Genomic DNA, 13,234 nt, shown 5'->3' with positions numbered 1-13,234 from the left:
GGGCTGTGGAATATCAGTGGAGGTCGTTGGGGTTGTGTTTGTGTCCCGACCACTGTGCTGAGGAGTGGAAGGGGCGAGAAGGAGGTCAAGTCAATGGCATCTGAGGGCTGGCTGGCTGGCTGGCAACAGCAAACTGCATCTGCACAATAAGTGACAAAGTGCCTTTGTGTGTCATGGTCCTTGGTGGCCGCTCCTGGGGACTGCCAACCAAGAGTAACAGTCTGATTTGGTAAGGGTGTGTGTGTGTGTGTGTGTGTGTGTGTGTGTGTGTGTGTGTGTGTGTGTGTGTGTGTGTGTGTGTGTTTATGTGGGGTTATGTGCATGCTGGAGATTACATATGCACCAGGGTTTGTGTGTGTGTGTGTGTGTGTGTGCCAGAGAGATTGTGAGAGTGTGCCACAGAGTTTGTGTGTCAAACTACAAACTACTGTACAAATGTGCTGAGAGCAGACCTGGGCAAACTGAAAATATTCTGGATACTCAGAGGAGGAAAAAAAAAAGGGGGGAACACTACAAGAAGCACTTGACCCATCAGGACTTGCTGCATGATTAGACGAATCAAGCGCACCTTGAGTAGTTTGAATATTTATGACCATTTTCAAATGTATTTGTGCCCAGGTCTGGTGGAGTTTAGTGCCAGTAGAACGGATCCCGTACTGGTTCAACACATACTAGAACATTCTGCAGGGATGACACACTCCTCTCTCTCTTTTTCTTTTCCTTGATATTTCCACTCTGTCATCCTCTCCAGCTTATGATCCTTCGCTTTTCGGCTCCTCGGGGCTCCGGCCTTTGTCTCCTTGCAGCTCCGCCCCTCCGTCCTCCCGGGCTGATTGATTGAAAGAGGAGCTGTGGGACGGGGCGGGGTTGACTTCAGCGAAACCTGCAGACTCGAAGGTTCCGGGCGTGGCCGTCTGCATGATCTTCTGACGCACCTCACGGATCTTCAGCTGCAGACACACCTTGGTGGGGAAGGTGTCCGAGTAGCGCGCCTGGAAGGCAGCAGTGGCCTGAGCTGCAGAGGAGGAGGGAGATCAGGGAGTAAGGAGAAGGAACAGATGTTATAAAACCTGTATGATATCAATGTATCCTGGAAGATGTCCTTAGAAGCTGCAATTAGTAAGCTACCAACTGCATGGGAATTGTTTTGTATTTATTGAGCAGCTTACACCACATAGACACAGTTATTGCTCAGTTCAACAACAAAATAAACGTGATGTCACACCAGGGTGAGGTTTTGTTTTTGTTCCTCCCATTTCATAGTTTAGCGTTGCTGAATTGTTTATTTTCATAGCCCTTGTTAGCCTCCTTTGGAGTGATTTTTGTTTTTAGGATACATTTCCATAGATTCTAGCTGAGCCTCCAGTTTTTCTGAGTGCATGTTATTTTGTCCATTTTTCACCAGTGTAGTTTTTCCTCCCTTTTGGAGTGTTTTTAGTTTTCAGGTCATAGCCTTTTGTTTCCTCCTTGTGGAGCGATTTTTTGTTGATTTTTTTCCCCCTAGTTGTAGCCTTTTCTTCCCTCCCTTTTCGGAATGGTTCTTTGTTTTTAGTAGTTTTCTTACGTTTTGGTTTTTCCCCTTTTCCCCTTAGTTTTCTAAGATAAATTTCATAGCCTGTTTGGTTTCACTCTGTCAGAGGCTGAAGAAATCAATAAAGTCTGCCTGAACTGTGATTCCTCTGCGTCCGAGTCCTGATTGAGTCCAGGTCTGACACGGAAGAAGGGAGAAACAGTCAGCCCAACCAGTTCCCTGGATATTTTCTTATCCTATATGATGTTGTGAAATATTGCAAATGTGTCAGATATTGTGGATTATCTTCAGATTTCAAACTGCAAAGTACTTAAATAGGAGTTTTGAAACTGTATCAGTGACAGATCTTTTCTTAAAGTGAGGTAATAATTAAGTAATTCAGCAACAATTTTCAATGATTGGGAAAGTAGTTTTTCCTTCCAATATTTATTAATGTTTTATCTGTAATGAAGAAACAGACTTTTTGAGCTTAAGTTAAGTTTAAAACAAGAATAAGTAAAACATAAATCAATAAATGATTTAAAGAAAGCTAGTTAGTTGTTCTCAATGACTCACTTTGCCTTTCTACAACTAGTCCCAGGCTTTTAAAAACCCTCCAACAGCAAGTCTGCATCAATGCTGACTTAATGACTGCTATAATCTCATTTGGTGTCACATGCTCTGTCCAAATATAAGTTTGAAAGATTGACAATTGATATTGATGTACAGTTGCCATCAACTAAAAGGTTAAATTGTATTGAGGAGCACATTATCATTTCTCTTGTCTAAAAAACAGTAGACATGTTAATTTAATTGTAAAATTGTTGTTTATTTACATGTACTGTTGCAAAAACCCAGTAGCTCATAAAAAGCAGAGTGAAAAATGAAAAGATATTTACCATTTAAAAAAAGTATCGAGGCCAATGAAGCTTAGCAGTCACTTTATTTTAATATAAAGTTAATTTATTTTACTGTCAATACCGTAAACCTACATCCTCTGGAATATATCTTGGCATATTCCTGCCTCGTTTATTTATTTGAAACAGTTACATTGAACATGTTTTTTTAAATAGTAGCCTATTTTAAAAATCATTTTATTGCATTTTTTCCATATAAGGAATTGTGTTCTGAAGCTTGCCACATCCATGGAAGTGGGGAGGGTCTGGTTTGAGAAAGGCCTAACGTGTACTATCTACTGGTGGTTTACCTGAGGGGAAGAAGCCGTGTTCCTGAAACAGCTGCATGACCAAGGCCCGGCGCTGATCCAGAGTTCTACGCAGCGACGAGTATGGGACCCGGTCCAAATCTCCAAGAAGATCCTCTCCTTCTGTACCTGGTTCAACAAGGAGAACATTGTGTGACTTGTACATAAAGCTTTTGCAGCAGTTCTGCAGCTGCCTCGCTCAATGTGTCCGTCATACCTGGTCTGTCGAAGGTGAAGATCTCTCCCTCACACTTGGCGGCGCTCTTGGGGGTGTTGGGCTCCGAGCTGCAGCTGGAGAGACGGCGGGTCTTCCTCCTCGGGGAGCTGGGCTCCTCTGCTGTCGGCTCCAGCTCTAGACACATAAAAGGGGGAAATGTGGGAAAAAGAGGACAGGGTAGAGGAGCGCACAATGGGATTAAAGATCAAGGTTAAAGAGCGAAAGAGGAAAATGAGGAATAGGAGTAAGGCAGCAGAATAATAAAAAAAAAAAAAAGAAAGAGAGAAGAGGTGGTAAGCATCATGTAGAAGATGTAATGTAATGAGGCAAATTTCCACATAAGACATCCAAATAATAAAAGAGGCTGTTAAAATGTCATTGACTGAACCAAATCTCACTTTATTAGAATATTTTCCACGCTTTAACTTGTAACCAGACAGCTTGCCTACAGGTAACTGAAGTAGTTTTATGCTCTGCCAGACTATTGTCAAAAATACAAATTTTATCTCACAGGACATGAGAGTTGCTGATCTACTGCCTTGATCACTGAGTTAGTTTGTGACTTTGATGATGTGAACTAGCCCTTAAAAACACCAAACACACAGAATAATACAACAAACTAACTGATCGGGGCAGCAGTAGACCACTAACTCCTTTGGATCTGAGAAAGTACATTTTTTTGTTTTGTTTTTAAAAAATAGTCTGTTACCTTTGAATTGAGCATTTATAACAGCTAGAGCTGCAATATTTTCTATGCTTTACCTTCAGTTGGCAGCAAAGTAAAAACATTCTAAATATAATGTACGCTCAAACTGATATTGATTCTTTTTCTTTTTTAGGTGGCTGAAATAAGTTGTTCTACTGCCCCCGCGGTGAATTATTTAGCTTCTGTGCCAGTTCTCCTGCCTGATTCTCCAAACTGGGGGCGTGTAAACCACCTTGTAGGGAGAAGAGTGGAATTCAATAAATTTATTTTTCTTAGACTACAATTATTTTGTTTTATACATATCATTTTTTTTATTTTTTTTTATTAAACCGTCATGGTTTTACAAGACACTAAAAGTACTTTTGCAGCATTCAACATTTCATTTTATTGCAGAATAACAGGTTATTTTATTCCTTGTTGTCAAACAATATATTCTGCCATGTCTAACAAGCATGGCAAATAAAATCTGCAACAAAAAGGTTCTCTAAACTAGAGATTACATCCCTTATGTCCTTGTAGACAGGACAATAAAACACAGAAGTGAGCTCACATATTAATCTAATCTTTGTGCTGTAAATCAACCCAGAAGTTTTCAAAAACGGGTGCCATACAATGTCAAGGCCAAAAGTGACTGCCAATATTTTGTTTTTGTTTGTTTATTTACAGTGTGTTTTAAAAAATAGTCTGTTACCTTTGAATAGAGCATTTACAACAGCTACAGCTGCAATATTTTCTCTGCGTTACCTTCAGTTGGCAGCAAAGTAAAAACATTCCAAATATAACGTACGCTCAAACTGATATTGATTCTTTTTCTTTTTTTAGGTGGCTAAAATAAGTTGTTCTCCTGCCCCTGTGGTGTATAATTTAGCTTCTGTGCCAGTTCTCCTGCCTGATTCTGCAAACTGTGGGCGTGTAAACCACCATCTACTGTAGATAACACACTGACTATGGATAAGTGCCTCAAAAAACCCAAGCTACAACTTTAAGTCATGACTTGGAATCAAAGTTCTCTCTTCTCTGTGTCTCACCGGTGGAGTTTTCTCTTTGTTAACAGTAATTTCCTTAATGTCTAAAAAGCAATGTAGTGATGATTTATCAATATCAGGATGCTTCATTGTGCACTTTTAATCCTGCTGCCTCTGGAATTGCACATGCTCCAGCTTTTTCTGACCAAAACCTATTTTTTAATTTTTTTATATGTGCACTTTAAATTGCAATATGAGATTTAATTAATGAACTAACCCTAACCCTACTGGGTAAACATGGCTATTTACTGAAATAAGGAGATTAAATCCACACAATTTGTATTAAAAAGAAGAAAACAATCAAATATATAGGATAATAAGAGTAATAGTATACAATATTTATATTTTTCACTCCTTAAACACGACACAAAATGTTACTTCTCGCTACTTCTTGCTTACTTCTCCAAACTGGGGGCGTGTAAACCTCCATCTACTGTTGATGGTACACCAATTATGGATAAGTGCCTCAATAAACCCGAGCTATGACTTGGAATCAAAATTCTGTCTTCTCTGTGTCTCACCGGTGGAGTTGCGTCTCTTCCTTCGGTAGCTCCCCAGGATGGCTCTCGGTGAGGTGGCCAGGCTCTGCAGAGTGGGCGAAGGAAGGACGTCCTCGGGGTTAAACTCTGGAAGCTCAGCAAAACGCTCCTCGAAGTACGTCTCCGACAAGACCCTGCACACAAGAGAACACATGTCAGTCCAGTAGTCCGCTGGTTAAAATACCAAGGGATGGATGCACATTCGTCATGCCTTGGGGCTGAGTTCTGCCAGGGCTTTCTCTTCTCTGTGGCTTCCCCACCACTCTCCTGCTGTCTAAATAAAGAATATAAAGGGTGAGCACTCTGCCCACTCACATTCAGTAAACAAAGAGCTTCTACCATAATTTCCCGAAGTTTGGTCACAAACTAAAAACAGAACGAGATGCCACAATGTGTGAAAATCAGTGTCGACGAATGGAGTCCGGTCCAGGGCGCTGCATCTCATCTTCAAGCTGCTTCACGCTATCGTTACAGAAGATAAGCTACTGTTATATGAGCTCTCTCAGCTTGAGAAAATGTAAACTGTTAAAATAGAGAGAACATTGTCTTACAGCGAGCAGAAAGCCAGAAGGACCAGGCAGACTTGTTTTATTTTGCGTTGGCACGGATTCTTTGAGAGCCATAACTTAAGTCTGCTCAGCGAGGACGGCACCAGACTTTAATAAAAGCTTCCCTTACAGCTGGAGACCAGGCTGAGCGTAAATTATAACAAAGCACTTAACATTTTACATTAACAGGTACACTCCCATTTCATGCCACCTTGCAAATTCTGAAACCTTGACTTTCCTATAAAACCTACTCAGATATTTTTTCTAGTGGGTCCACTTACTTTTCGTGAGAGTCAGGTGTTTTCTTGAGCGGTGGGGGTCTGAACTTGGTCTTTTTTGAGGAAGAGGGGGGCTCTCTTTCCGCAGGAGGAGGGGGAGGGGGGTCCAAACCTGAGGGTGGTGGAGGAGGGGTGTGAGGTCCAGCCTGGGGAAGAGAGCGAGAGAGAAACATGGGTGAAACAGGGGTTTCTTGATAATGATTTTGGTTATTATCAAGGAAACCATGGAAAATGTCTAGATATCAGCTCTTAACCCATTGAAGCCGGCAAAGCATTACCGCATTTCTACCATTAAAACCGGGAGCGATGTTGTGTTATTCTGCCATTAAGGCCGGGACAGCGGATACATCGTTTTGTAGTATTTGTAGTTTTTTTCCACCTATTTTCGGTTTCTTGGCCAATGAAATGCATCAGAATCATGATCAGAATACATGTGGGAGTGTCGCAATGCTACATGGGACTTTTCCAGAACTTTGAAATCATGGCGGAAGACGACTACAGCGGAGGAGCTCAGCAGTCAGTGACGGAAGCGATCTTGATGAAAACAGCGCCGATGATTTTATTGCTGATCCGGACTTTGAACCCTCGGAACCAATGGACCGGCATTTATGGATGAGGAATATGTTTTTAGACGACATATTTTCACCGAAGAACAGACAGATTTGTCGCCATCTGGAGATAATAATAATATTATTAATAATATATTAATAATAATAATAATAATTGATTGTGATGATGATATAAGAAATCATGACTGTTTATGTCTTATATTACTTTATGCGTCATTGAGTACCCTGAAAAGTGCAATATATAAAATGTATTATTATTATTTATTATTATGATTATTTTATTTTTTTATTACAGTAGGCTAATGAGAACTATTTCTATTTCTCCCAATGGTCATATCATGTTTGCATCTTGCTAATGGGCATGTATTAGTATTATGCATAGGATTTTTATTATTATTAAAAAAAAAACTTTATGGAAGTTTTGGACAAATAAACTCAACTTCTCATGAAAGCCACGGGTATAAGCTCTCAAATACTTTTTGAATTTCATTTCTATCTGCTACAGAGGCTGAAAAATCTTCTGTTGAATTTCCAGAAAAACTTCAGGTTTTAGGGGGTTCTTTCAAAATCGCCCAGAGGTTTTCCAGGCATTATTTTCCAGGCGTTTTAGGCCTTAATGGGTTAAATTAAACTCTTATGAGCTATTTTTGTTGTTATCATTATATTTGTCCAAACAAATGTACCTTTAGTTGTACCAGGCATTAAAATGAACAAGAAATTGAAGAAAACAATGGTCTTATAATTTTTTCCATGACTGTACATACTTTTACTTAAGTAAGATTCTCGGTGCAGGACATTTACTTGTATTTTTACAGCTTGGTATTAGTACTTTAACTGAATAAAAGGATCTGAATACTTCCTCCATGATTGGTCAATACTGTTTTTCGAATCAGAAACAGAACAGTCAAGTTTGCTGTGTTAAAACCATCGAATGTTAGAAACAAAAGAGTGTAACAACACAAAAAATACATTCTGGTATATTCCTATTTGTAAAACTCACAGATATTCCCTGACAAAAAAATCTGACCTACATTTGTCTCAATAGACCTCTATGAACCAGCTTAAAAATTACAAAATTACACATATTTTCTTACCTCTTTGCTGCTGTCGCTCATGCTGTGGTCCTCTCTGTCCGTCTCTCTGACTCCCTTTTTTTCACTGTTCTCCTTCATCGCTCTCTCCTGCTCTCTGTCCAGGTCGCCCGGTTTTTCTCTGCAGTGTCCGTCTCTGAGGTTCTCCTCTTTGATGTGCAGAACGATGTCCTCCTCTTTTTTAACTGGAACAGACAAAGACTCACATGTCAGACTCTGATGTAAAAACGCTGCATCAAACCTAATTTATCTCACTTGTTTAAAAGTTGCACACTGAAACTTTCCACCAGTCGTTCAGCGTCTGTCTTAATCCTGCAAGATCAGTTTCACTACAAGATTTTAATCTAGAAAACATTCCGTAAACAGAACGTTTCTAGGCAAAAATAATTAGCAATAGCATATTCGTTTCAGTTCATTTTGAGATCAAAATGTCTCTAAAAAAGACCTACAACCAACTGGAGCAACAAAGTTTGTGACGTAGCACTGAGTGGCGGTGCTAGGTCTGTTTTCAAAGCATGACAAACATGGTGACTGGGTAACAAACTTTTCAAATTACAGGAAAACAGTTTAAACTAAAAAAATGAGAATACAGTCATGGAAAAAATTATTAGACTATCTAATCAAGCCATTTTCCATGGTTTTTTGATAATGATTTTGCTTAAATATCAGCTCTTAAATTAAACTCTTATGAGCTATTTTTGTTGTTATCATTATATTTGTCCAAACAAATGTACCTTTACTTGTACCAGGCATAAAGAGAAAATAGAAAATAATGGTCGAATATTTTTTTTTCCCAACTATAGATACAGAGAAATGAAAAAAACAAAACAGAAAAACAAAAGACAAACAGCAGAGACAGAATCCAGAAAGAACAAATTGGGTCAATAGGTCACATTAGTGTCCTGTGAATTCTTATCCATTGCTGTCCAAAAAGAAAAGACCAAAGTCCATTCCTGATGTTCTGTGGTCACTTGAGGGGGGAGGGCCAGTAAGATCTGAGTTTAGTGAGTTACACTGGATGTCAATCATCCTATCAAGCCCGCCTTATATGAGATAAACAGTTGTGACTGGCCAGAGGTGGAAATCTGCATAAAAAAGACTGTAGCATGTATGGCTCCTTTTTATGGCTATTAAATGTAAAGACAAAAATATCTGATGATTCTTGAAAATTAAAAGTGAAGACCAATGATAGCCAGGAAAGTGTTTTAATATTCTGTATAGATGTGGAGACAAAAAGCTATTTTTTGCTTCACACAAGACTAAAGTGAGCAGAAACACTAAACCAGAGGAGCATTACCTGCTGAGAGATTAAAAGTGACTGATGAGGAGCTGACAGCAGAGCTGGACCGTCCCTGTCCTCCGTCCTCACTGTGACCGTCCGACAGGCTCTCCTTCTTCACCTCCACCTTCAGCTCCACGTCCTCCAGCGCCATGTGAGGCTGAGGGGTCGCCGCAGCTGAACCCTGCACCCCTGTTGCCAAAGGGGAGGAAGGGTTCATCACGTCCTGGGCCGGGGCGGCCAGTGCGGGTGGCACGGCTGTCATGGAGACTACGCCAGTAGGCAGTGCAACGGTTGGTGCAGGGTAGATGGCAGTTAGTACCTGACGGAGAAGACAGGGAAGAGATTTTAGGTGTTACTGTCACCTTTGTTTGTTCTGAAGAGCAAGAAAAAGAAGAATAAGACGTGCACTAGACTAAACTATTAAACTACTAATTCAATCAGAGAATTTTCAGGAAGAAAAGTGAAATTATAGAGTCATGGAAAAAATTATTAGACCATTGTTTTCTTCAATTTCTTGTTCATTTTAATGCCTGGTACAACTAAAGGTTCATTTGTTTGGACAAATATAATGATAACAACAAAATAGCTCATAAGAGGCATTTTCCATGGTTTTCTTGATAATAACCATAGTCATTATTTATAATACTGTATGTATTTATTATTCTGTTTTCTTCATTTTTGATTGAACCCTCATTGTTTTACAAGACACTAAAAGTACTTTTTGCAGCATTCAAACTTTTCATTTCATTGTAAAAGTAAAAACATTCCAAATATAACGTACGCTCAAACTGATATTGATTCTTTTTCTTTTTTTAGGTGGCTAAAATAAGTTGTTCTCCTGCCCCTGTGGTGTATTATTTAGCTTCTGTGCCAGTTCTCCTGCCTGATTCTGCAAACTGTGGGCGTGTAAACCACCACCTACTGTAGATAACACACTGACTATGGATAAGTGCCTCAAAAAACCCAAGCTACGACTTTAAGTCATGACTTGAAAACAAAGTTCTCTCTTCTCTGTGTCTCACCGGTGGAGTTTTCTCTTTGTTTGTTTGTTTACAGTAAAGTCCTTAATGTCTAAAAAGTAATGTAGTGATAACATTACAATGCCAGGATGCTTCATTGTGCACTTTTAATCCTGCTGCCTCTGGAGTTTCACATTCTCCGGCTTCTTCTGACAAAATGCTTTTTCTTAATTTTTATGTGCACTTTATTAAATCCACAGAATTTGTAATAAAAAGAAAAATTCTAAATATATAGTATAATATGAGTAATAGTACATATTATTTATATTTTTCACTCCTTCTGAACTAAACAAAATGTTACTTCTTTACCTGACGGCCAGCGGCTCCCGAGGCCTGACCTGGTGGGGTCTGTGATTGACAGGTCAGGGGCGGGGCCGGAGCCAACAGTGGCGGCTGACCAAGAATAGGCTGGACCAGAGTTTGCCCGCCCGGGGCAATGGCGGTGAAGCCCAGGGTTGCCAGGGATGATGGGAGATAAGTGGGGCCTGGAGCGGGTGTGGCCTGTTGGGACGTTGCCGTGGTTACTCCTGGGCCGGATTGGACATATGTGATCCTGAGGGAGAGAGGAGGGAGGAGTGTCAAAGCTGAAAAGAGCATAATAGTAGTAAAATAGTATAACATGACATGAGCAGCTTACAACTTCTGCGGCTCATTAAGCAACAACACTACAAGAAGATTGATCCTGATATATTTAAGAAAAGACGTGTTATAGATGTATATGAGAGGGCAAATGTATTTTTGCAAATATGCAAACAAGGGAAACAACTACCAATTACTGAATACTGAATACAGATCACCCTGTCTATTGTTTGCACTCTGTTGAAATACATTTAGTTGCCCTTTTCTAGGTGGACGTTTAAAAAGATTTAACAGCAAGTTTGGCTCTTGAAAAACTTACCGATATAGTAAGGATGAAAGCTTCGGAGTTTGTTAAATTTGTTTAAAACAGGTGACACTGAAGAGGCGTAAAGTGTGAGGCTGAGGTGAAGGACAAAAACTCATTTTATTCTAACAAATATGTGCCATACTCTGTCTTCTCTATGTGAGCATATTTGTTTTACTGAATTAAAATATACTGTTTCTTCTTTTTTTTAAATGTCAAAATAATGTAAAGTTTTGCCTTTAATCAATTTTTGTTGTTATTTATTTAATTTTTATTTATTCATGTGGATTTCCTTTTTTCATAATAATAATAATAATAATAATTATTATTATTAGTTTTTGTATTTTATATAATGCCATATGTTTGAATTTGTGAGAGTTCTTATATATATATATATATATATATATATATATATGCAAAAACACGTATAAAATCTATAAACATACAGTATAAGTAGTAAAAAATATCCATCACAAAACACTGGCTGAGATATACAGTCTATTGTCATAGAGATAAAAAAAAAAAACACATTTGAAGACACATTTAAGGCCTACTTAAACAATTATAAAAAATGTTGTTCATTAATAATCTGCCTCAACAACTTATTTATTATTTTAGATCAAATAAAACCACCTTCACTGTCAATAATATGTGCAATTGAAACTGTATTTTCTTTTATTCTTGTCTAAATGTTAAAGTTTTCAGAGTAAGTATCATAGTTAACGTCGCTCCAAGGGGTTATAGAGTCCAAATGTGTTCAAAGTGTTGACTTTCTTTATCTAAATTAACTGCTCGATAAGTACAATTAACTCTTTGGCCCCCTCTGGAATCGAAATCTGGCAGCGTCTCTAAAAAGCTGCTGATCGTCTCAGAAGAGCAGTAACTGAAGAAAATGAAAGTGAGTGTCTGTTTGTGTCTTTCAGGTGCTGCTGACCTGGTGGGCGGAGAGGTCAGGAGAACGGTCTGTGGGGGCGCGGCACCGGGAGTCATCACTGTTGCCACAGAAACAGGAAAGGGGCTCCCAGAATGCACTGCAGCGGCGCCGCAAGGGTGAACGTTGGTCTGGACCACAGGCATGGGAGCGATCTGGATGATCTTTGGGTGGGAGGAGGAGTGTTTGGCACACATTAACAAAAGGACTTTCGCAACAACTAATCTAAAAATAGACCCAAAGTTTTCAGAGAAAACACTTCTGACATTTAATGACTTCTCTGTTATGTATTCTGAAAAATGTAAAAATATCAAATGTGGTTTTAACAACTCAAACACTAAAACAATTGGTCCCTTGTGAATAAAAAGCAGCCCAGCAGTCGTGCTGCAATTAGTTATTATTTTCATTTTGATTTCTCATTTTTATTTGATTGTTCTGATTAACTGATCAACACTTAAGTTAAAAAAAAAATGTGTAATGCGCTAATAAAATGACCATAACAAGTGTCGGAAGCTCAGGAAAAATACATAAAACTGCTTGTTTTATCTGACAAACAGTCTTAAACCCTAAAATATTTAATTTACAATAATACAAAAGAGAGATAAAAATAAAAACACATTTAAAAACAATTGGTCCCTTGTGAATTACACTAGTTATTAGTTATTATACTACTAGTACTAGTTATTATTATTATTATTATTATTATTATAATTTATCATTTAATTTAATTGTTCTGGAAACATTTACAATGAAACAAGAGGCAGAAAAGCTGCAAATCATCACATTTAAAAAGTTGTAAGCAGCAAATGTTTGGTATTTTTGCTTAATAAATAAATTCTTGATATGAGAATATTTTCTGTCCACTGACTACCCAGTTTTTAAGTGTTCCCATCCACCTGTTAGTTAGTATGCGCACTCTTAGTGCATAAAACACTTTTTTTCACTGTTTGAGGGTCGACTGGCGCTCTTTAAACTGTATCATCTTGTTCATACACGCTCCTCTGCAAATCTTTTTATCTTATTTGGTCCGCTTACATTTATACACTATGAAAGCAAACCAGACTAAATAAAACCAACAAAAAGTATCAATTTCACTCTGATTCGGACAAACCAAACAGACTTGTAGTGGAGCGGATAAGCTCATATATGGAAAGTTTCTATAGATCATTTAGTTTATTTTCAGACGTGGAGGCATTTCAGATTTGACCCCTGGTACTAAGCAGAAGGCAACAAATTTCATGCTGTTAAATGTAGATTTTGTGTAACTTTTTGCAGGCATAAAAGTGGTAAACATCAATTATGTTTTATTTATCTGCTCTTATTACACATAGACTGCACAGAACTTCTGCAAAATGTATTTTTAATTCTACTATAATATACATATTAAATATTAAAAAATATTCACGAAAGCGGGAACCCACCCCAAAGCACA

General features: G+C 38.5%; 1 protein-coding gene across 2 annotated transcripts in view; it reads right to left on the bottom strand.

Moving 5' to 3' along the window:
- Window positions 1-353: 353 nt before the first annotated feature.
- cica (capicua transcriptional repressor a) overlaps window positions 354-13,234 on the bottom strand; it is a 46,664-nt gene continuing 33,783 nt past the window's right edge. For both annotated transcript variants that reach the window (XM_059350678.1, XM_059350679.1), the window contains exons 14-22: window positions 11,806-11,966; window positions 10,298-10,541; window positions 8,985-9,288; window positions 7,691-7,872; window positions 6,031-6,173; window positions 5,184-5,335; window positions 2,932-3,066; window positions 2,718-2,843; window positions 354-1,015 (exon numbers count right to left, since the gene is read on the bottom strand). In XM_059350678.1, coding sequence (XP_059206661.1) covers window positions 753-1,015; window positions 2,718-2,843; window positions 2,932-3,066; window positions 5,184-5,335; window positions 6,031-6,173; window positions 7,691-7,872; window positions 8,985-9,288; window positions 10,298-10,541; window positions 11,806-11,966 — 1,710 coding nt within the window. In that variant the 3' untranslated portion in view covers window positions 354-752. The remainder of the gene's footprint in view (window positions 1,016-2,717; window positions 2,844-2,931; window positions 3,067-5,183; window positions 5,336-6,030; window positions 6,174-7,690; window positions 7,873-8,984; window positions 9,289-10,297; window positions 10,542-11,805; window positions 11,967-13,234) is intronic.

The sequence above is a fragment of the Centropristis striata genome, chromosome 14 (genome assembly GCF_030273125.1).
Source record: "Centropristis striata isolate RG_2023a ecotype Rhode Island chromosome 14, C.striata_1.0, whole genome shotgun sequence".
Lineage (NCBI taxonomy): Eukaryota > Metazoa > Chordata > Actinopteri > Perciformes > Serranidae > Centropristis > Centropristis striata.
Note: the sequence above shows the minus strand (reverse complement) of the source record. Positions and strands in the feature narration are given on the sequence as shown.